Consider the following 22,610-nt stretch of genomic DNA (forward strand, 5'->3'; position numbering starts at 1 on the left):
GCTGGAAGTGGATCCACCTCCCTGCATCGGGGCAGGAGGAAGGCAGGAAATGGGCTGGGAGCAGGGTGCTGACTCCTAGAGGAACGGAGAGTCCAGGAAGCCACAGGGATTTGCAAGAGTCTGGGGGTGGTTCCAGAAGGAGGAACGGGGAGGTTTTCCTGGCCTCAGCTTCTCCTCTAGCCTAATACCTGCCACCCCACTCACTGACAGTCTCCCAGGACCAAACTGAGGACATGCCTAGAGGTGTGGCCAGAGCTTTGTGGGCCCCCCAGCCCCCGCCCTCCCTTTCCATCCCCAGCTATTCCTTCTCCTCAGGCCTCAGGGCAGCCTTACCCCCTAGTCTCCAGGAAGAGAACACCTAGGACCGAGCAGGACGCTGGCCTGGGCATGACACCGGTGACTGTAGGCCGAGTGCATCCTGGGATGTCTCAGGGAGGCCCTGGGAAGGGAGCCAGGAAGAAGTTCACAGGCTGGAAGGGAGAGGGTAACAAACCCCTGTGGGAGGAGGCCTGCCCCACTTTCTAAACCTGAAGAATTGGTTTCTATTTACACAACACTGCACAGCCTGAAATTCTAGAGCCCGTGAGTAATACAGGGCAGCCCTGATTCTCCCCGTTTCTCAGGAAGAAATTCGGGCATTAGTGACTTCTCCAAGGCCTTGGAAGTTTCTGGCCAAGTTGGCCTCACTCTCTTGTGTCAAACTGACCTAGAAGGAAGGTACAGTGGGCCTCACCAACATGCTGGAGAGAAAGCTTCTGTCTCAGGGAGAAGATGGCTTCCCCCCACCTCCCCAGGACTCCTTAAACTTTGGGGGGTTGGGGCACACCCAGACGGGGCCATCCTTCACCTGGGAAACAGAGGCGTCCTACTTCTGTGCCTGGAGCCAGTGAAGCAACGTGAAGGTTTGGACATGGTCTTGCTCTCTGCAAGCTTCCAGGCTTGTAGGAAGGACACGTAGACGTGGATCGCCCCCAATGCCAGGAAGAAGTGATCCTTTCTCTGAGAGATGTGAGGAGCAGGAGTGGTTCGAGGCAGAAAGTGGCTTTCCGCTGGAGAGCAAAGAGGGCTTCCCGGAGGGGGTGCCTTGGGAAGCGTAAGCCACGGCCTAGGGACAGGTGGTTCAGTTTGTCTGGAGTCTCGGGTGGAGGTGAGGCTAGAAAGCTAGTTTGAAGCCAGCTCCCGGGGGACGCCGATCACCACACTAAGGAGCCGTGGCTTTATCTAGCTAGCGGTTGGAAACCAGCGATGGTGTTGGAGCTGGGGGGTGGCAAAGCTGGAGCTCACTTCCTGAGAAGACCTGGCTGGCTGCATTGGGAGTCACAGCAAGGTGGGTCCCGGCAGCCCTGTAGCAGGACGCAGGTGGCAGGAACTAGGCAGCTCATACCCCGTCCGTCCACCCTCCAGATTTGGGACCCCGAGTGCATAGCCGCACCCTGTGGGGAGAGTTGGGGGTTTGGAATTCCGAGAAGCCCACTCTAGGGTAGGATTGCTTTGACAGGTAGCCAGTCAGTGGCACAATTGCCAAAAACTCAGATAGCATCCCTAATGTGGTCCAGACCTGAGGTCCCACAGCTGTCCCGGAGAGGTCTGGACCCTCCTACCCGAAAAGGAGGAGGCCTCCTGCCCTGGGCGAGGCAGGAACGCTGTGATGTGTCCTCGGACCCCAGGTGGCATCACCTCTGGCTTCTGGCAATGCCTCCCACCGCTTTGACACAGCACAGCTCCTTGGCCTCACAAGGAGCTCTTTAACCCATTCTCAGCCCCTTCCTGGTCCATTGTGACATAGGTGCCTTGAAGGGGGGCCACCAAGATGGCTGCCAGGAGGGTGACTGGCTAGGCAGGGTTGAGAGCCTCCTGTTCGCCCTCCTCCCAGCAGGCACACGGGCATCTGACCCACAAGGGTGCTGGCTGCTCCCAGGGATTATTAGGTGAATGCTGGTAGGTCCCAAGATTTCAAGGCGAGAAGTCCCTGGCTTGCCTCTTGCCTCTGGCACTGAGTTGGCACAAAGGCAAGACAGTTCCTTGCCCCCCGTGTGGACGGAGTATTTCGTTTAGCTGGAGGGAACCTTTGGCCATTCGGCAACTCTAACTGGAATCCGTGCTGGACTGTGGCACCTGGAAGGTGGGCAGGACTTCTGTTGGGAAGCAGGGGCACTGCTTCCTGGAGGTGGTTGGTGCCTGGTTGCCAGAGAAGAGTGCTGGGGGTCCCGGGTTGTACCCTCTGGAGCCCGGAGCCGAGGGTCAGATGGCTGCAGGTACCCCGCTGTTGGCCCAGCAGTCTTTCAGCAGGCAGCAGCTGCAGAGTCGGCAGAGAGAAAGGCTTTCCTCCAGGGGCTGCCTCTGGGAAAGGCCACAGGCCTGGACGCACAGGGGACCACTGTGGCTGAGCGTGTGGCCCAGGTCCTTCTGCAGTCCCTGGTTCCAGGCGGTGTCCGCGGCAGGAGGATCCTCTGGTGGGTCCTGGGTGGCGGGGACGCCCCATCACATCTTGGTAGATTCCGTGCAGTCACAGTCGAGGTTGTCCTCGCAGCCCGGCAGGGGGCGTCTGGGAGCAGGCCTGCCTCTGCGGAAGCTGTGCAGGGAGCGGCGCAGAGAGCCCAGGCGTTTCCAGAGCCTGAGCTGGGGCTCGCTGGGGCTCCCGGGGTGGTGGGGCATGCACTCCCGAGCCCTGCGGCTCGGGTCCAGAGCGGCCGGTTTGCAGAGGGTCATGAAGAGCAGACAGCTGGCCAGCAGAAGGAAGATGCAGGCCAGGGCGAGTAGCGCCGGGAGGGGGTCAACTGCCTCTGTGGGACTGCCGGCAGTGACAGGGGCGGTGAGGAAGGCGAGGGGGCTGGGACCCTGTGTGCTCATGGCTCCTGCAACAGGAAGGGGAACGTTGATGGGGGCTGGGTGCTGCTAAACTAGCCGCAGACAGCATCACAGCCATTGTACAGGTGAGAACAGTGAGGACCAGAGAGGTGACAAGTCTCAGGTCACACAGCAGAAAGTGATAGAGCTGGGCCTGAACCCAGGTCCCCTTTCTGCTCTACCCCCGGCCCACTTGCTACAGAGGAGGCAGCAGGGTGATGCCTTCTGGCATTTTTAAATCAATCCTCATGAATTACACTAGTCTTCTGCCTGAAAACCTGGGATATAAGACCAACTCCGTCAATAGCTTGCTCTGTGACCAGGAACAAGTTATCAGTTATAGGATGCTGCAGCTGGCAAAGGCCCTAGAAATTATCTAATGTTGGGGCTGCAACCTGGGGGCCCGCAGGTACATTTCATTGGGTCCTTATCGTGTTTTTGTAAATGTCAATTAATCACGAGTATTTTTAAAGTCACAAACCCAAAACGAAGGGATTTCACATGGCTGTCTGAATGTCCGGCTGCTCTTGAAATTTGAGAATTGCCACACTGGCAGCCAGTTCCTGCCTGGCACTCAGTAGCTGAGGCTGAGCAGCCTTTGTCCCCTTTAGAGAGGTCTCTGGCCCCCAGGTCACCGCACTCCTTCACAGGTCCACCACACACCTTATTTCACCTGCCTCGCCCCATGGGCGTTCCTGCTGGTGCTTCCCAGTGTGACCCAACCTGCTCCCATGACAAGGAAGAAACTGAGGCCCCAGCAAGGGAAGGCCAAGCCCATGCTGTGAGCCAGTGGCCAAGCGAAGACCAGAACTAGGTTCCCTGACTCCTGGCCCTGTGGCTCCCAATCCTCGGAGATCACTGAGCAGCTCTGAGAACAGGTGGGAACCCACAAAGAGCTACACGGTTGACTCCCCCTCCAGACCCCAGGTACCTGTTATCACTCACGGCCATCCCGCTAAAGGGAGCTCAGCAAACAATCTTTGTAGATGGAAAATCAGGCTGAGCTTCTGGTTGGATAGGTCTGGGATTGCAAATAAAAATCCTTAGAGCACATGGCCGGTAGATAACTTGTGACAGAGGACCCTCAAGCAGGTGGCGGTGCCTCGGCCAGGCTGATAGAACGCAGGCCCGGCTCTTTCCGGTTTCCCAAGAGAAGCCAGAAATCTGGATTTTTCAGGCAAACGTTCCTGGCGTTTCAATGTTGGCAAGTAATGCAAATTTGGTTAAACCAGGAGAGGGGCACAGGAAGGGGGATATGGTGCCAAAGTTAAACAAACTCGACTCCAAAATAATGTGCAATGAATTTTCAAATATGTAAAACACTACAACAGGCCAAACAAAACACGCAAGCGGGCCACCGCCAGCTCTCAGGCCAGCACTGATGATGTTTGATTTCTACAAACGCAGGACAGGAAGTCCAAAAGAGGGCCTAAAAAAAAAAAAAAAAAAAAAGATCCTTTATTTCTCTTTGACCTTAGATACTTTCGTGCGGCGGGGACAGCAGGTTTCCCCCTTTCTCCCGGCTTGTAGCTTAGAGTAAACTTACGGTTGAGTTTCCAGCGTGACGCTCTGCAGAGTTGTGCCAAGGCTCTGTATGTGGGTTGCCCAGAGCCCGTGTCAGCAGGCAGTGGGGAGTGGAGAGGGCCCCCCGCCCCACCCTCTGGAGCCCCTGTCCCTACCCCGGGCACTCACCAATGGCGGCAGGACCTGACTCCCAGCTCCCAGCGCCCAGCCTCCTTCCTGCTCGCAGCCTCACCCTGCGCCCGGCCAACTGAGGGCACACAGCACAGCCCGCCTCCCACCCATTCCCTGCTACCACTCCTTCCCACGTTTCCAGACAGAACACGACCCCTCCCGGCTCCCAGCTGGAAACTTTGATGCCCGTCTAGCTGCCCAGGGCCGCTGCCTTTCAGGCATCGGGCCTAGAGGGCACTCCAGCTGGGCGGCCATATGTGGTTGGCCGTCCCTTGAATATGAGCATGGAAAAGGGATGGGGTGTGCCCACCACAGGGAGAAAACTGAGAAAACGTGCCCCCTCTCCTACCCTGGGCAATCTGAAGCGGGAGAAGTCTCAATCCTGCTAGTCCGGACAGTATTTCAAGGCTGTCACATGAGTCTGGGGACCCTATCAGACCAGCAAAGCTGGCCCAGACTCCAGTCCTTGGGGGAAGCACTTTAATAAAAAGGCACGTGAGGCTATAATTAGCATCTTAGTAGTTTTCTTGGAAGCGAGCGATTCTAAAAGGGCTTGAAGACATCAAGCCACCCTCCCTGGAACACACAGCAAAACCAGCTACCAGACCCTTTTACAATCCCTCTGATCCACCAAGGGTCAGCTGGTTGCAGGGAAAAGAGGCCTCCACCAGACCGAGGCTAGGAATGATCTCGAGAGCAGGTGAAGCTTCTCCCTGCCCGCAAGCCCAAGGCACGCTGGCAGGCCCCTGCTTTAGACGGATCTCTGCAAGCTCAGTCAAGGACGTTCTTTTTTCCCTCAGAAGTCCCTAGAACAGCAGCACCTGCTGGAACAGAAGAACTAACCTCAGGGTACATCTTGCTGTGTGGCCTTGGGCCAGCCACCGTCCTTCGCTGGGCATTGTTTCCACTCTGCAGAAAGCAGAAGGACCCCCCAGGTCTGCACGCACCCTCACACCCTCCCCCAGAGTCCCCCAGCAAGGGTCTGGCCCCACTTTCCTCACCACACCTTCTCCTGCAGCTCCCCGAACTCTGACCTCAGAGCCAGCGCTCAGCAGTCCCAGGCTGGGTAGAAAGGTCTTCTTAGCTGTGCAAGAGAGGCCCAAGGAGCACCGGGTGCCACCCGTGACCCCAACTTGCCCCGGCCTCTGCCGTGCCCTGTGCCCCTCAGTCAGCCAGGCTGGGCAGAGCGAGCTGTCTTCACTCACTCTCCAGCTAGCCCTGGCTTTGTCTGGAAGAGTTTGGGCCCTGCCTTGGGGGAGGGGACAGCCAAGAAGGGTAGGGATGGCAACTGGGCTGGGCAGAGGGAGAGGGGAGCCAGGCAGAGGAGCCCAGTTGCTCCCCAAGCCTTCCCGGGGCCTCACTTCAGCTGGTCTCCTTGGAGCCCTCTCAGCGGGCAGGGTGGAGGCCTGGGGGAGTCACGGGGAGGGTTTCGCTGCCCCGGCAGCAGCCCTCACCTTCCCCCATCGGGTGTTTGAATGGTATGGTCGGTAGCCAGAGGGTTGCTATTCAGTGCCTGCCAGCCTCCAGGTTACCCGGGAGAGGGGAGAGAGGAGAGGGGCTACAGCCCAGCAGCAGGGTGATAGGCCCTGGCTGCTCCCGGGCCCCTCCTCCCCTCCTGCACCCCTGCGCCCCTCACCTCCCAGGCTTACCACTCAGCTTCCCAGAAAAGCACCTGCCCTTTGAAGGTGTCTCGCTGCAGAAGGGAGGGGTGAGCGATGTTTTCAAAGGTCAAAGAGATCTTAGGGCAGAAAGCACAGAGTTGAAGGCCAGCCGTGGCTATGTTCCTTATAGTTTGGGTGGGCCCTTGGAGACCCTCCAGGTGGTGTTTCTCCAGCTCTCCCGCACCACACACACACACACACACACACACACACACACACCCCTCCCCAATCATCTTTCTTCCCGGAAGCCAGAGCCTCCCCAGCAGCCAGCTGCCTGCAAAGGAGCCTAAGTCGTAAGCAGCTTCCCCGTCGAGGACCCCCCCCCCCCGCCGCCCAAGCTCCCAGAAATACAGCACAGAGATCATGGTGCCTGGGCCATTGTTCCAGAGACTGAGGATATAGCAGTGGACAAAGTCCCTTCTCTCCGTGGGAATATAGATAGTAAACAAGGTTATAGTATATCAGAAGCTGATGGGGGTGGGGACAGCCTGGGTATTGGAGTGGTGGGGAGTGGGGGGGGGGGCTGCAGCTCCACATACAGCAGTCAGGGAACAGATGACATTTGAGCAGAGACCTGAAGGCGATGAGGGCGCGAGTATAACACAAACCCGGAGGGAGAGCTGGCCGGTGGAGGAAACAACATGTGCTTGACATTCAAGAACCAGCAGGGAGATCCGTGTGGCTGGGGCAGAGCTGGTGAGGAGGGGGTTGTGGAAAATGAGCTCAGATACTCCCACTTCTCACCAGTAGGAAGGTGGACTCGCTCTTTCTCTGGGCCCAAGGTCCAAAATCTCAGCGAAGGAGCAGACTGACCCAGTTTTGATGAGGTGCCCCCCCTCGCAGACCAGCCACCGCTGGCCCCGGTCAGTAAGGACCCGGCAGCCTCGGTGCTGCGGTGAGAGGTGGAGAGAAGAGGGCAGATCCAGAAGCGAGAGGTCCAGGGCATCACAAGGCAATTCGCCACAACTCGAGACGACACGCCGAGGCCCCGAGTCCGCCCGGCCATGCCATCGGGCCTCTTCCTGCAGCACCCTGCGGGGGAGCGACCTCAGCTCGCTTCAGGCACGTGGCAGTAGAGTAGGTGTTCGGTTCTTGGTTCGACAGGACCCGCCTTGGGGCTGGCGGTGACTCTGCCAGCAGCCTCGAGGCTGGACTCCTTGTGAAAACGGAGAGACCCTGGGTGGGGTCTCTGAGTGAGAACAGCACACCCCAGGTCCCACCAGGGACAGCCCACAAGCCCCGGTGACCTGAAATAGACCGGAGCGAACGCATGGGTGGTTGAGTACGGAGCCACCTGGCGGGAGGTGGGATTTCTGGGGTTCCACCAAGTGGCTGTTTCGGTACCCGGTGCCCAGCCGGGACTCAGCGTGGCCAGAATGGCTTCCACCCGGGAAAACTGGGGGCGAGGTGCAGCCGCACGTCCAGCCCCACCCCAGATGAGGCTCCTGGGGTCTCAGAAGGAGGAAGGAGGAAAGCAGGCTCCCGTGGGCTGACCTAATCAAGCCTGGATCTAGAGAGCTCCAGTGTGCCACCCTCCACCCTCTTCCCTACCCTCCCCAAGACCCTGGTGGAGGATCAAGGAGCAGAGCTGACGGGTCCCCTGCCAGGACAGGGCAGCATAGAGCCCTCAACAGGCGTCCTTGTGGGGGTCGAGACGGGCATGTCCTTCGCCTCTGACGCTCCCCCGGCTTCTGTGGGCAACCACAGGTTGTCCAGGATGGGCTGGGGGCGGCGTGGAGGGCGGGAGAGGGGCTTCACCAGCGCCTCCTCTCCCCGTGGGGTGGCGTTCAGGGGGTGACATGTCTCATTCTCCCTCAGCTCAAAGCCACAGATGCAGATGAGGGCGAGTTTGGGCGCGTGTGGTACCGCATCCTTCACGGTGAGTGGGTTGCCCTCCTGCGCTGAGGAGGGCCGAGCTTCTCCAGGCTGCCGGGAGTCTGGGAAGGGAGGCCAAGGAAGCCTTAGGCGCCATACAAGCCACACACACGGGCGGCGGGCGGCGGGCAGAGGGGGGAAACGGACATTCTCTGATCGTTCGCACCAAGTTGGGTGTCTTTGAAGTGAGCCTGCTGCGCTTGATTGCTGTCCTCCTGGAGTGCCTCGAGTGGGAAATCACCCTGACAGAGGGGGCCTTGGGGGAGGGCGGCCCCCGGCAGTGAGCCCCCCAGACATTGTCACCAGCCCAACATCACTCAGACACTGGGAAGGTGCCCTCAGCGAGCTGGCCGGGAGTCTCGTTGGGCCAGCCAGCATCACGTGACCATCCCTGACCCGATTACTATTGGCCAGAGATTGAAATACGCCGATCTGCCCGCTCTTGGAATCGGGGGTAAAACCACCCCTGCGCAAAGCACGTGGACTGATGGTGGAGGAGGGTGGACCCCCCCAGCGGAAAATCGGCGTGCTCTTACCCCAGGACGGTGGAAAGTCCTGGACCAGCCCAAAGATATACACAAAATCCTCACTTCAACAGCCCACAGAGAACTTGCCTTTGTGTCTCTTCTTGTACTGTCCCAGATCTTTCTGAAATTTTGAATCCCCTGAAACGTCGTATAGGGGTCTCAGGGGACCCCCAGCCTTCCCATAAGGAGGGTACAAGGTGGGCTCCCGTCCCCTCCCTCAAATCCTGCCAGGCCAGGGCAGCGTGAGGCAGAGGCCTCCTTGCCATCGTAGGCTTTGTCCAGGCTGCTGAGACCTCTGTGCGGGGTCAGCATTCTAGGGGTCCGGGCCCCACATTTTCCCCATCGCCATGCTATGAACATCCCATGCCCTGCTCCAGGCCAGAGCCCATGCATCTCCTCTGTCCCTCGGCACAGGTAACCATGGCAACAACTTCCGGATCCACGTCGGCAACGGACTCCTGATGCGAGGGCCCCGGCCCCTGGACCGAGAACGGAACTCATCCCACGTGCTGATAGTGGAGGCTTACAACCATGACCTGGGCCCCATGCGGAGCTCCGTCAGGGTAAGGTGGGGGGGGGGGGGGAGGAGGGGGAGGGAGGGGCTGGCACATAGCCAGTCAGCAGGCCGTGAAGCCCTGCCTCCCCTTCAGCAGTGGCCTCAGAGCTGGGCCGAGACCACAGCCGGACCAGAGATGGCCACCAGCTAAGGCTCGGTGGGGGCCGGGAGCCACTGGTTTTAGTTGCTGAGTGACCCGGGACTAGGTGTGTGGTCGAGGAGGCCAGAGCCCAGCCTGGGATCTTGGAAGCGTCCTTTTGTTCTGAGCCTCAGTTTCTCCAGATGTGGAAGGGGGTCAGCGATACCGATGTCGGTCCTAAGAGACGGGAGGGGTGTCCTTACCCTGCTAACCCCCACAGCCACGCCACTCGCTAGGGAAATCTCACAGTTACGATCTCGGAAATAGAGACGTTGCCAACTTCAGTCTGCGTGAGGAAACTGAGGCACAGAGGCGTCGCTAGTGCCGGACCAGGACTCGAGCCAGGACTCCTGAGTCCAGGCTCCGCGCACTTCCCATTGAAAGTGTCCCCCAAAATATTCCAGTTACCGCTCCCGGCTGCTGCAACAAACGTATTCTTTTCCGCCCACCCTCACTCGCCTCGAGCCTCTGCCCTACGCGGCTGAAATCAGGTTAACCTTGATCTTCCCGAATGGTCGAAAACAGACACACCGGTACCCCTAGTGGCTGGGCCGGTTTATACACTATTCTGCCCCGTGGCAGAGGGATGGCTGAGGCAAAGGACACGACCTCTCGAGGCCACCCCACCCTACCCCCACTGCACACTCAGCAGCTCACAGCCCCTTCCCCAGCACCAGGTGGAAAGTGAGTCAGACCCCAAAGGTGAAGAGTAGGAGGAAGGTGGGAAAAGCCGGGGTGGGGAGCAGGCAGGGACTTTTACCCAGGACTGAGTATGAGCTTCTTATCAGCCACATCTCCACCCCGCTCTTTCCCCGGGGCTGGAAACAATGAACAGAAGCCTGGGTCACCATCATGCGGGAGGCGCTAGAGAGTAGGTGACTCGGCCTTGGCCCATCTGCTGATGCCCCCGCAGCTTTGCCCCAGGAGGAGATGGAAAGAGAAACCTGGGTCCTTACAGCTGCCCCTCTGAGTGAGGGTCTGTCCAGGCACGGACGGCTCAGGGAGTCACACCCCCTTGGGCTTTCACACCTTGGGGCTGCTTGGAATGATTCCAGCGCCCTGGTGACTGCCGGTCGCACCACGTGCCCCGGGGCATCCCCCCACGGCCACGTTCACCTGCACGACTGCGAATCGCTTGCTCGCGTGCTGATTAGCGCACTCGCGTCACGGCTTGCTATTTGTGGAGCCGACTTCAGGCCGCAGAGTGACTGATGTCAGGGTAGCTCGGGTTGGCTCCCTGGACTTTTGGCTTCCTGATCACGGCCCCCCTTGTGGCCCCTCACTCCCCACCCTCCCGGGAGCAGGTGGGCACTCTCTCCAGGGCCTGCCCCTGTCGGCCTCGGCATTGTGACTGCAAACCTCCTTTAGCCACCAACCTTGGTAGACAAAATGGTGTGCAGTGCCCCAGGGCATATAGATCGAAGCCAGGCTGTGACGGTCAGCGCAGGGATGAGACACTGAGAAGCACACCTGCTTGGACACGCTCCTTTCTGTCCTCTCCCCTTGGGCCATGAGGAAGAGCAAACCCTCATGTGAACTCGAAGTGCTTTCTGTCCTTGAACCCTTTCCTCTTTCTTTTTTAAATTTTTTTGTTTTTTAGGAGGAGGGTGGGGAGGAGCAGAGAGAGAGAGAGAGAGAATCCCAAGCAGGCTCTGCCCTGTCAGCACAGAGCCCGACACAGGACTCGATCTCACGAACTTGAGATCATGACCTGAGCCAAAATCAAGAGTAGGACGCTTAATGGACTGAGCCACCCAGGCGCCCCTGTCATTGAACTCTTTTTTTTTTAATTTTTTTTTTCCAACGTTTATTTATTTTTGGGACAGAGAGAGACAGAGCATGAACGGGCGAGGGGCAGAGAGAGAGGGAGACACAGAATCGGAAACAGGCTCCAGGCTCCGAGCCATCAGCCCAGAGCCCGACGCGAGGCTCGAACTCCCAGACCGCGAGATCGTGAGATCGTGACCTGGCTGAAGTCGGACGCTTAACCGACTGCGCCACCCAGGCGCCCCTCATTGAACTCTTTTAACCCTCCTAACAGCCCTACGAGGGAGGCGTTGTCATTATACCCATTGTACAGAGGAGTAGACTGAGGCAAAGAGGGGTTGGCCAACATGCTTAGGGTCCCATAGCAGTAAGGGTAGAGCTGGGCTTCACGCCCCGGCCGTCCAGGCAGGTCTGTGCTCTCAGGTACTACACCGTGCTGCCCTATATACAGGCCCTTCGGAGCACAGAGACCGCTGCCCAAAACCCGAGTCATTTTAAGGTGGGAATTTAGGAGCCGGCACCCAGGGCGGGGGCTTGATAGCCCTTGTAAGACACAGCCGCCACACCTCTGGGCCCCAGGAAACCTGGGAGCTTCCCTGAAGACAGTGTGGGGACTCCAGCTTTGCCCCAGATTCACTTGCCCAGCAGCAGTGGAGACGGCCCCTAGGCACCACTCTATTCTCCAGTTCCCACTTCAGAGACCAGGGCCCGGGAGCACAGAAAGTCCCCCTAGAGACCGGGGACCTCACATGCACACTGCGATTTTGCACACGCCTGTGCACACATCTCCTCCCCTGTCCCTGTTGGAGGGCACAGCGCTGGGCAGACAGTGGGGCTGGTTCTCCAGGGAGCCTGGTGGTTCGGTCGCTGAGCCCTCCCGCTCACAAGAGCTTGGCAGACCTGGGCGTTTCCTGTACATCTGTGTCTCTCAGGTTTGTAAACCACACCGTTTTGCCTCCTGTCTCTGCTGCTAAAAACAAGGCTGAAACCAACAAGAGGCTTAGAGGTATGGAGACAGCCTCATAGAAGAACGGGCCACACCCAGGCTCCATGCCACCTCCGTCCTCCTTATCGTGCTGGCAGAGTGGCCCTGGTTTTGTCCCCACGACCCTTGGAGGAAAGGCCATTTGGACGAGCACACTCGGGAAGGGGAAGGCTGACGGTTTTGAAAGATGGATGGTTAGTTTCTGTTTACAGAAAGAGAGTTCCCGAAATTCGTCCATGCAAATTCCCCCCACACCCACCCCACCCAGCATCTTCCCAGCCAAGTTCTTGGTGAAGCCAGACTTAGAAGGTTCCAGTTCGTAAGCAGCTGCACTCCGGGGCGGGCACTTTAGTTTGCATAGTGGGTTCTGGGCGTCTGGACATGAAAATGTGATGACACAGCAGGGCTCAGGAACCCCAAGAGCAGGGAAGTAGAAAAACCTTTGCCCGCATGTGCCTCTCTGCCCCCCTACGTCTGCTACCAGCCTCCCCCAGCCCCCAAGTCCTCTACTGGTCAGGCCACCGTTTGTGCTTGTGCTAACAGAAGCCCCTTCACTTTCTTCAGCAACTTTCCAGCTAAGCCCAGAAGAAAAGCCAGAGTAGGGGTGCCTGGGTGGCTCACTCAGTTAAGCATCCAACTCTTGGCTTCAACCCGGGTCGTGATCTCACGGTTCTTGGCATGAAGCCCCGCGCCGGGCTCTGCACTGACAGTGCAGAGCCTATTTGAGATTCTCTCTCTCTCCCTCTCCCCTGCTCCTGCTCTCTCATGCTGGCGTTCCCTCTCTCTCCCTCTCTCTCTCTCCCCCTCTCTCTCTCCCCCTCTCTCTCTCCCCTTCTCTCTCTCTCCCTCTCTCTCTCTCCCTCTCCCTCTCTCTCTCTCCCTCTCTCTCTCTCTAAATAAATTTAATAATAACAGCTAAAGAACCCAGGGCTGATCCCAAAGGCAGCGATGAACCAGAAACCCAATGTTAGTGCTCTCACATTGCCTGGGGCACAGTCCCCCCCATCTTGGAGAAGAGGCAAAGGCCCTGGGCCTCCCTGTGGCTCCTTAAGCACCAGCGCTCTGTGACACGCGCCCCTTCCCTACCACACTGCTCCTTCTGGACACAGACCTGGTCCTGCCCATCCTGGGCCAGACCCTCCCCGTGCCCCTGTGTGTAGGTGAGGGGCAGGGGCAGGTGGTGTGGCAAAAGGAAGAGCCATGACCCTGATCTCTAGCCACAGACTCTCTCTCCACTAACAGCTCTTAAACTGTTTTCGTTCTGTTCCGCACAGACACATGTTCTTTAAAGAGCAATTAGAAAGTACACCTAAGCAGTGATGAAAATTGTGCCTAATTCTGCAGTTCGGATATAGGCACTTTCTTGGCCAGGATCCTCAGAAGCAAATCCTGAGACAAGAGTTGCTATGAAGGTGATAAGGAGAAAGGATCCCCAGGAGAATTTGCCAAAAGGGGCATGGGACCAGGAAGGAAGGGCCGCCCTGTGGGAACTTTGGCTCAGTCCCACAGAGAGCTCTGGAGAGAATCACTCCAAGGACCCAATCAGGGCTGAGGAAGCCAGTGTTTATACTCCACGCCCATCAGCCACTGGCTAAGGACCGCCCCTGGTGTGTGTGTTGGGGCGGGGGGGGGGGGGTGGACAGAATTCCCAGGCACTTCTGGCTCTCTGGGTGTTGGTGTTCAGCAGCCTGGGTGGGCTGGGGTTAGTCCCCCAAAGAGAGCCACGGTTCCTGGCCGCAGACAGCAAGAACATTCAGAGAAGGTGCCTGAGCATCCACAGGGGTCTGAGCACCAGCGTCCTCTGCTGATGTTTGAATGGGGTCACTTTCAACTTTTTAAGTACTTTTGCAAGGCCTGGCTGGTTTTGTCTTCATAACAACCCTAGAAATGGCTCAGAGCATGAATCATGACGCCGATACGTTACTGTGTCATAGCTGAGAAACTTGACGGCCACAAAGAGTCACGGGTTCCCACAGGGTTAGTGGCGGAACCAAGAGAACGATAAAATGATGTTTGAGCACCTGCCCCATGCCCGGCACCGTGCAAGGTCGGGGGACATGGTGACCAACCAGATAGCCCCAGGCCTTCCATAGAGAGCTCACCGCTGGCCCGGGAGAGCAGCGGCCACACATGCAGGCCCAGGTGGGCCCAGCCCTGGACTTCTCGGGTCTCCACCCAACCTTGACCTTCCACCCCCGGTCTGGCTCCTACAGGTGATAGTGTATGTGGAGGATGTCAATGACGAGGCCCCCGTGTTCACACAGCAGCAGTACAGCCGCCTGGGGCTTCGAGAGACCGCGGGTATCGGCACATCGGTCATCGTCGTCCGAGCCACAGATCGAGACACTGGTGAGGCCGGCTGGGGAAACAGGGGAGTCCGGCTCCCTAGAGTGACCCCCTCCAGCTCATCCCTCCTGCTCCTGTGGAGCCTGTCTTCCTTGGGATGGCTCGGGCTCCCCCATCCAGCAGCTCCCAAGCTGGGGAGGGGCTTTGGGGACAGTCCTGGTAGCATCCCCACCAGATGCACAGGCCTAGAAGGACTGAAGTCAGGGAGTTGTTCCAGTCTCCAGATGGAGAGAGGGTAGGTCCCAAGCTTGGAAAGTCTAGGTTTCTCACTGGGGGACCCGCAGCTCCTGGCTAGCCTTTGGCCAGGGGCCGGGCAGTGCTGGGGGAGGTAAAGGACTTGTCACACAGCTGGCTGAAGCCTGCTGCTCCAGCCAGAAGCGGCTCCGTGTCCTACAGGCCTAGCTCAGGGCCTGACACACACTTGCTCCACAAAGGGCAGGGTTCTGCAATGCTCTGAAGGCAGTCGAGACCTCGCCAAGGACCCTGAGCGCCAGAGAGGGCCCCAGGTGGCAGTGCACAACAAAGGAGAATGGGGCCAGGTCACTGTGGCCCTCTTCATGGGGCCCAGCTATGTGGGCCACTACCCCCAGCCAGGGATGCAGCCAGAGTGGGACCCTTTCCTAGGGGTCCACTGCCCCCCTGGAGAGGCTCCCTGAGCTGCTCCCAGCTTCCCAGCCCCCCAGCGTCACCTCATGTCAGCCCCTCTCCGCACCCTCAGCCCCGCTGGGGCACAGGATGGGGTGGCGGGAGCAATAGGCCTGAAAACTCTCAGGTCGGTTGCCATTCCTTATATGGCACTTTCGTACGAGTCAGATCCCACACGTCACCGTTGCCCACTGCTTCGTGGCCTTTTCTGGGTCAGGGATCCTTTTGAGAAATTAGTGAGAGCTGTGCATCCCTCCCTAGAAAAATCCCAGAAAGATGTATATCCATCCCGAGCTTTGCAAATGCTTTCAAGGAAGTCTGAGATTTCCTGAGTGGTTTTATGGCCATTCCCTTCAATGCCTGTGGACTTCAGCTGAGGAATCCCAACTCGAACTCCTGTTGAAGAGCACGCTGAGGCCAAGGGTTTGAAGTGGAGGAGTGGGGGGTGGGGGGGGGTGGGGAGGTATCCCTGTTACTAGAACCCTTTGGCTGGAGGGGCCACAGGGAGTGTCGGTCACTTCTGAGGATGCTGCCCCTGTCTGACACTTTGTAGATGAAAGTTCCCCCGACAAGAGATCCCTAATGTCCAAATACCCAAGGGAGATACCTGAACTTGAATTTGGAGGCTCCAGAAGCAGAACCAAATCCCACCAGTGCCTCTCTCATGCCAAAGCCAAGCCCGAGAGGGGTTGTGTGTGCTGGGCCTTGCTGTCCACACAGACCTTGACCCCGTCCTCTGCCGCTGCTCCTGGGACAACCCAGCCCACAGGGGTGGGGGACAGTGCACACCGGGCAGGCCGGCCAAGGCCCCTCACCCTGTGTCCCTCAGAGTCAGCAGCAGGTGTGCTGGCGGCACCTTGGGAAGCCCCAGGGCAGCCCCACACCGGTCTGGGACAGCACAACCTCTTGGGTGTTCCCACAGGGGACGGTGGCCTGGTGAATTACCGCATTCTGTCCGGCGCGGAGGGGAAGTTTGAGATTGACGAGAGCACGGGGCTTATCATCACCGTGGATTACCTGGACTATGAGACCAAAACCAGCTACCTGATGAACGTGTCTGCCACCGACCAGGCACCCCCCTTCAACCAGGGCTTCTGCAGCGTCTACATCACTCTGCTCAACGAGCTGGACGAGGCTGTGCAGTTCTCCAATGCCTCCTACGAGGCTGCCATCTTGGAGAACCTGGCCCTGGGCACCGAGATTGTGCGGGTCCAGGCCTACTCCATTGACAACCTCAATCAGATCACCTACCGCTTCGACGCCTATACCAGCACCCAGGCCAAAGCCCTCTTCAAGATAGATTCCATCACGGTGAGGGAGACTGGGAGCAGACACAGCAAGGGCTCTAAGGGGCAGGAAGCTCAATCCTTTTACAGCTAACCAACATTTATTGAGCTCCTTCAATATGCATGGCACTCTCCTCTTCGTCATAAAGTGTCTTTGAGATAAATATCCCTAGGAAACATTCCTCTCCATATTCAGGGTTAAGGTAAAGTTTATATGTAGGCAACCCGGTAACCTTCTTGTTACCAGACAGCGACAGCTAGGTAAGTCATCACATTTCTCTTTTTACCTTGGCTGTTAGGAAGCTCAGATATAAAGTGCTTCATCACAGTAGCTAGTCTTAGCTCGGTAGCAGCCAGTCTCTCATCTACCGTCTGGATCTTACTCTTCCATCTTTGCTTTAACGTGTCTTTTCTCGGCCTCCCCTCTTTGAAAATAGGCAAGCGTAGGGGCGCCAGGGTGGCCCAGTTGGTTGAGCGACCGACTTCGGCTCAGGTCATGATCTCGTAGTTTGTGAGTTCGAGCCCCACGTCGGGCTCTGTGCTGACGGCTCGGAGCCTGGAGCCTGCTTCGGATTCTGTGTCTCCCCCTCTCTCTGCCCCTCCCCTGCTCATGCTCTCTCTCTCTCTCTCAATAATAAATAAACATTAAAAAAAATTTTTTAAATAGGCAAGTGCACAGTGTACAGGCCTTATCCTAGGGAATACTGGGTTCACAAAGATGAACAAGCGTTCCCAGCCTTCAAAGAGTCCTGAGACTGAGAGGAGAAGCAGGCGTAATCAAGGGTGCACATCAGGGCACCGCAAGGGAAGATGTAAAGAGAACTACAACGCGGGTGTGATGTTGCTGCCTGAGGCCCAAGCGAGAGGGATCTTACCTGGCTGGGGAAGCCGGCAGAGGTGGCATCTGAGTGAGATCTGAGAAAGAAGTAGGGTTTGGGCCGACAGAGCTTTACGGGGAGGTTCTGCCGGGCAGAGGGAGCGACAAGGAAGTGGGGAAGTAGGCAGAAGGTTTGGGAGTAGCGAGGACTCTGGTTTGGGGAGCGCGGGGCTGCTTGGGGGCGGGGTGGCCTCCGCCCGGTGGGTAGGACGTTGTCACTCGCCCGTCTGGCCCCCTCCCCACAGGGTGTGATCACAGTCAAGGGCCTGGTGGACCGGGAAAAAGGCGACTTCTACACCCTGACGGTGGTGGCAGATGACGGCGGCCCCAAGGCGGACTCTACCGTGGTGAGTGGGTCCCCGGGTGAGAGCCCCACAGGTATAGCTCACTGCCCCCAAGGCACCCCAAAGCCTGCATCTTCACCAGCCACCCCACGCACGGGCCAGGCCACAAATGGGTGAGGCTTTTGACCGCTGTGGCCAGTCGTGCCACACCTCCCCGGGTGGCCCAGAGACCACAGACAGAGAGCCGGAGGGAGGGGTGCGGTGCGGGGGGCGTTGGCGGGTGCTGGGAGCGCTGCAGACTGCTAACTGTTCGCACCCTTGCCTCTTCTCTCCCGTGGCTTCCCGCCGGGCCTGCCTACAGAAGGTGAGTGGCCTGTGGACCGGGGCTCCCCCCTGTGTGTTGGCTGTGGCCGTTGTCGGTTCGGTCCCCATGTAGCCCTGCACTTTCCTGCTTCCGCTGGAGACAGGCACAGGGACAGGCCTGCAGCAGGTTCCTGCCCAGCCCCCTCGGGCCCAGCCCTCTCGGGCACATTCCCCATCTCCGGCTCTGCCCTTCCCACCAGCCCACGGGGCCCGGGGCGGGGACCCTAGCTCGCCGTAGGTGGAACACACGATGGAAGGAACGCTGAGGCTTCGCCCCAGCTCTGCTCCTCACTGGCTGGGTGACACGGGCAAGTCGCTCCACTTCTCTGTGCTTCCCCTCCTTGGGTCTAAAATGAGGATGGTGCCAGCAGCCCTGACGCTGGCGGGCGGTGACGGATAAGAAGCCCTTTGTAAACTAGACCCCAAGACCCAAGGAGCATATCATGGGAGTGGCATCGGTAAAGAGGAACCTCGCCCTCTCTCGGGGGTTGGGGGAAGGAGCGCATTCTATTACTGTGCACGTGAGGTGGGACACACAGTGCCAGGGCCTGAGGGGTCCTAGACAAGGGCAGCCATGGTCACAGGGTGAGTCACTGCCCTCGAGGACTCGAAGGGCTTGAGGGCAGAGACCACATGCTCAGAGCGTTTTGAGGAGCATGACTGCCGAGGTCACAGGTGTCAGGCAAGGTTCCTAGGAGGGTGGGAGAGGCAGGCAAGGGACCTCAGGCTGGGAGGCTCGGGCTGAAATGCCCCGGGGTGGCATCCTGCAGTGACGATGAGAACATTGACAATTGATTCGGCTTGGGTCCCAGCCAGTCCGGGCAGGCCGTCTGTAGGTCACATGGGGCAGCCAGCTCAGCAGCAGTCTTGGTTACGACCACATTTTCACTCCCCACCCAGTCCCTATCACATTAGCCTAGAGGGATAGAAATCAACCTATTGTCCAGGCTAAGAGCCAAACGCGCTTGCTTGGGGTTCTCTGCGCCACTGCCCCCTGCAGGTACTCAGTTCCAATGGCCCTGGCGGGGGCTTGAGGGTACCCCAAAGCCCCCGCCATCCACGGGGCCAGCCTAGGGGTAGTGAGGCCATGAGCAGCCGGGAGCCACATAGCTCCCCTTGGCCCACTAGGAGTCCCAGAGGGCAGCCGGTGAGCAGAACCCTCAGTGGGGGACACTAGGCAGGTGCCCTGTGTCCCGTACCTCCCAGCTCAGGCTCCTGGCGACCCCAGCCAGAGTTGCTGAGACTCGGGTTCCATGGGGCCCTCTCACTGGGCCTTGGCAGCCTCATCTGCAGCTTGGGCCCATTTGCAGCTCACCCATCGTAGTGTGGGGAGTCTGGGAGCCGAGGCCAGGTGGAGCCTGAGAAGCAGCAGGATGGTTAGGACCCTCCCCACCAAGGCTGCGGAAGCCCTTCTTCCTCTGCATGGGCTGGGCTGGCAAGGGCATTTCAGAACGTGCACTTCTGTGCAGGCCCCTGGATTTCCAGTCACTTCACCCTCTTCTAGGAAGCAGGACCTATGGCCTTTTGCTTCTGCCCTGGCTTCCTCTCAGGCTCCAGGGGCCACTGTGCCAGATACACCTGCCCTGTCGGCCCAAGCACTGTCGGAGGTGCTAGGGTGGAGGCAGGCTGAGGGGCCTTTTAAAGGTGACACCATTTCCTCTGCAAGGCCGGAACCCCCAAACCACAGCTCACCTACACCTGACTCCTCCCTGACCCCAGCAGCCCCCGTGGGCCCTGGGAGGGGCGGGGAGGCAGCAGGAAGGGACAGACTGGGGCAGGCTCTTGAGTAACACCATCAGGCCTTTGGGACCAGGGGAAGAAGATATAGATCGTGAGGCCCTGGGCAGGAACACAGACCCAGATCTAATGCTGTAAACCTTGGCCCCTGCCCTCTGTTCTCACCCACTGAGGCTGACTCCCCATGCTGGGAGCACCTCACAAAGGACACCCCAGTGGTGATCCTAGAGGAAGCACTTACTGTGTGCCAGGCTGTGGGCTGGGCTCAGGGTACAACAGGAAACCAAGATCAGACACAGCCTCTGTCTTCACAAACATAAGATACAGTGGGAGAGGAGAGGAATATTGATTAAGTTATCACACCAGTAGGGGCACTCGCGTGACTCCGTCGGTTGAGCCTCTAACTTCGGCTCAGGTCATGATCTCACGGTTCTCAAGTTCGAGCCCCGCGTCAGACTCTGCTGTTAGCGTGGAGCCCGCTTTGGATCCTCTGTCCCCCCTCTCTCTCTGCCCCTTCCTCCCTCCCTCCCCCCCCAAAAAAATAAACAAACGTTAATAAATCAATAATCACACCAATAAACGTATGCTACAGGAAAATGTGTAATAAGATGCCAAGGAAATTGAGGAGGGCTTCCTTGAGGAAATGACTCAAGCTGAGATCCACAGAAAGCATAGACAGACATTTACCCAGCCAAGAAGGAAGAGTGTGAAGGCAGAGGGAATAGCATATGCAAAGGCCCTATGGTGGAAGGGAGCACAGGAAGCCTAAAGCAGGCCTTGACCCCGGCCAGAGAGTTTGGGAGGAATCAGGGCACAGAAGCCTTGTCTGGTTCTGCCCTGACAGCATGGTGGGCATTATTGTACCCATTTCACAGGTGAGCAGACTGGGGCTCTGGGACTTCACAGAACTCCCTGACCAAAATCATGACGGATGGGCAAAGCCTTGGCTCGTGAGATCACGTGTGTCTGCCAGGCAGGGCACGGGACGGGGACCACCTTGTCCCACCCCTCGACTTCTTGTTCGCTCCTCCATTCCCCAAAGCCTCCCGGTGCTGTATGTGTTTTTGTTCCTACTTTCAGTTGAAGAAATGGAAGGTCAGAGAGGTTGAATAATTTTTTCCAAAGCCACACAGCCAGTAAATGGTGGAGTTGGTGCTGTCACTAAGCCTGGGCTTGTTGCCTGGCGGCTGTGACAGCTGCCTAAAGGTACGGAGGCGTGGCTAGGATGGAAAGAAGGAAGACCTGATGGGCAGGGAGGATGCGGTGATCTCCTCTGTGGGAGCGGGGGCCTGTATACACTGGGGGTAGGCAGGCAGGCCTGGGAGCCCCTTAACCCCAGGCCCGGGGAAGGAGAGGATGAGGTCTGGCCTGGAGCGGGGCAGTGGGAGGAAGCCTGGCCTGGGATCCCTAAAACCTGAGCCTCCTCCCGCCCTACCTGAACCCTCACGTCGGTGAACCTAAGGAGCGGTGTGTCCGTCCGTCCGAGAGCTAGGAGCTGCAGACACAAAACAGCATGCTCTTTGTCTGCAATTTGCACGTTCCCAGTTTTCATCTGACAGTTGGAAATTCCTCTCCTGTCCCCACTGGGGCCCCCAAGCTACCTCACGGCCCCCTCCTGTGCCTAAGCCCTATTTCCTTCCCCCTGACCCAGATGCACAAGAGAAGAGGCCTTCGGGCAGTCTCTGGCGGCCAGATGTGTTTTGGCCAGCCTGCACATAAGTGTTTCCTTTAGTTTTTATTAATCACCACCGAATTCCTCATAAAAATGTGGGTTCCTAGTTCCTCTTGAAAAACAGGAAGCCCTACCAACGCCAAGCTGGCACTCCTCATGGATTTTTTTCCTGAGTAGCCTCTGCCCCCTTCAGCCAAGGCCCACGCCTTCTAGCTCTGAGTCCCCCACACCCTTCCTTGCTGTCCTGGCCCCAGCACAGCGGTACGTACAACCCTCTCCCATCATACCGCTGGGAAAAATGTGCCCGAGATCCCCGTGGAAAGTCCAGACTGGCCCAGGCAGGCTCTCAGCGCTACCTGCCATTTCGGAATCATCAGAGGTCTGGTCCCCACCGGACCCACGGTGGGAGCCTGGCGTTTGGAACCGGGAAGGGGAAGGAGGGGCTAGGTCTCTGGCTACCTTCCCCACAGGTCTACATCACGGTGCTGGACGAGAATGACAACAGTCCCCGGTTTGACTTCACCTCCGACTCAGCAGTCAGCGTGCCTGAGGACTGCCCCGTGGGCCAGCGTGTGGCCACCGTCAAGGCCCGGGACCCCGACGCTGGCAGCAATGGGCAGGTGGGCGCCACGTAAAATACCAGGATCTTGCCTGCCAGTAGGAGGCTTCTGCAGCCTCTCAGCTCGAGGAGAGTCATTCAGGTTCCGCCCAGCCCCGGGCAGCGCTGCCCTGCCCTCAACCCGAGTCCACGGTCAAGGAAAGGAGGCAGCGCTGTGCAGGCTGTTGGCCCTGCCCGGATCCGGTGAACACAGAGCCCGAAGGCCGGCCACAGCTCAGCCCTCCACGGCAGGCTAAAAGCACAAGGGTTTATCTCTCCCGGTGACTCCTGCCTCCCCTTATCCACACCCGTGTGCCAGGCCCCAGACCAGCCCTCCCAGTGTGGCCCCAGGTCTCAGAGAGGACGTGCCCCCTCCTCCCTCCTGCTTTGGCCGGGTGGGGCGTGGGGTTCCGTCCCACAGCAGGAAATGCCCCCTCCACACGCACTCTAGCTCCGGCCACCCCAGAGCACAAGGAGGAGGGGCGATAGAGCATATCAGTCGTTCCGTGGCTTTAATCTGCCCTGTCAATTGGGTGGTACGTTTGGGGAGCTTCCCGCCGTTTACAAATGGCTTGCACACCTCTGCGGGGCTGGCTTTGGGGTCAGAAGCGCAGGCGTTCGAATCTTCGCTCTCTTGGGCGTTTGCGAGCCGTGTGATCGTGGCCAGCCGTTCTGTGTTTCTGAGCCTCCTGGCTGCAACCTGAAGAACATCTCCCTCTGACCGTTGTTGTGAGGGCCAGACGGAACTCC

General features: G+C 58.5%; 2 protein-coding genes across 14 annotated transcripts in view; one reads left to right on the forward strand and one right to left on the reverse strand.

Annotated features, from left to right (window-relative positions):
• CDH23 (cadherin related 23) overlaps positions 1-22,610 on the forward strand; it is a 418,091-nt gene that overhangs the window by 323,349 nt on the left and 72,132 nt on the right. For 4 of the 6 annotated variants that reach the window (XM_086679923.1, XM_086679916.1, XM_086679918.1 and 1 more), the window contains exons 28-33: positions 8,022-8,082; positions 9,020-9,168; positions 14,266-14,401; positions 15,966-16,354; positions 17,452-17,545; positions 21,722-21,882. In XM_086679923.1, coding sequence (XP_086536049.1) covers positions 8,022-8,082; positions 9,020-9,168; positions 14,266-14,401; positions 15,966-16,354; positions 17,452-17,545; positions 21,722-21,882 — 990 coding nt within the window. Of the gene's footprint in view, positions 1-8,021; positions 8,083-9,019; positions 9,169-14,265; positions 14,402-15,965; positions 16,355-17,451; positions 17,554-21,721; positions 21,883-22,610 lie in introns of all 6 variants that reach the window. The other 2 variants (XM_086679917.1, XM_086679919.1) reach the window with 1 other exon arrangement.
• CD2H10orf105 (chromosome D2 C10orf105 homolog) lies at positions 900-17,325 on the reverse strand. 8 transcript variants are annotated; one of them, XM_086679935.1, is made up of 2 exons: positions 17,205-17,325; positions 900-2,855 (listed from the first exon to the last, which is right to left on the reverse strand). In XM_086679935.1, exon 2 carries the CDS (start codon positions 2,848-2,850, stop codon positions 2,482-2,484), a length of 369 nt encoding a protein of 122 aa, XP_086536061.1. In that variant the 5' UTR covers positions 2,851-2,855; positions 17,205-17,325; the 3' UTR covers positions 900-2,481. The 8 variants fall into 8 exon arrangements, with proteins under 8 accessions (XP_086536061.1, XP_086536060.1, XP_086536056.1 ...); XM_086679934.1 differs by lacking the exon at positions 17,205-17,325 and adding an exon at positions 6,192-6,415; XM_086679930.1 differs by lacking the exon at positions 17,205-17,325 and adding an exon at positions 5,577-6,152.

Source organism: Puma concolor, chromosome D2 (genome assembly GCF_028749965.1).
Source record: "Puma concolor isolate L17-30 chromosome D2, mPumCon1.1.hap2, whole genome shotgun sequence".
NCBI classification, from domain to species: Eukaryota; Metazoa; Chordata; class Mammalia; order Carnivora; family Felidae; genus Puma; species Puma concolor.

What these genes read in the sequence shown, in the direction of transcription:
- CD2H10orf105 (XM_086679935.1), bottom strand. Translation starts at nt 2,850, where the DNA reads ATGAGCACACAGGGTCCCAGCCCCCTCGCCTTCCTCACCGCCCCTGTC.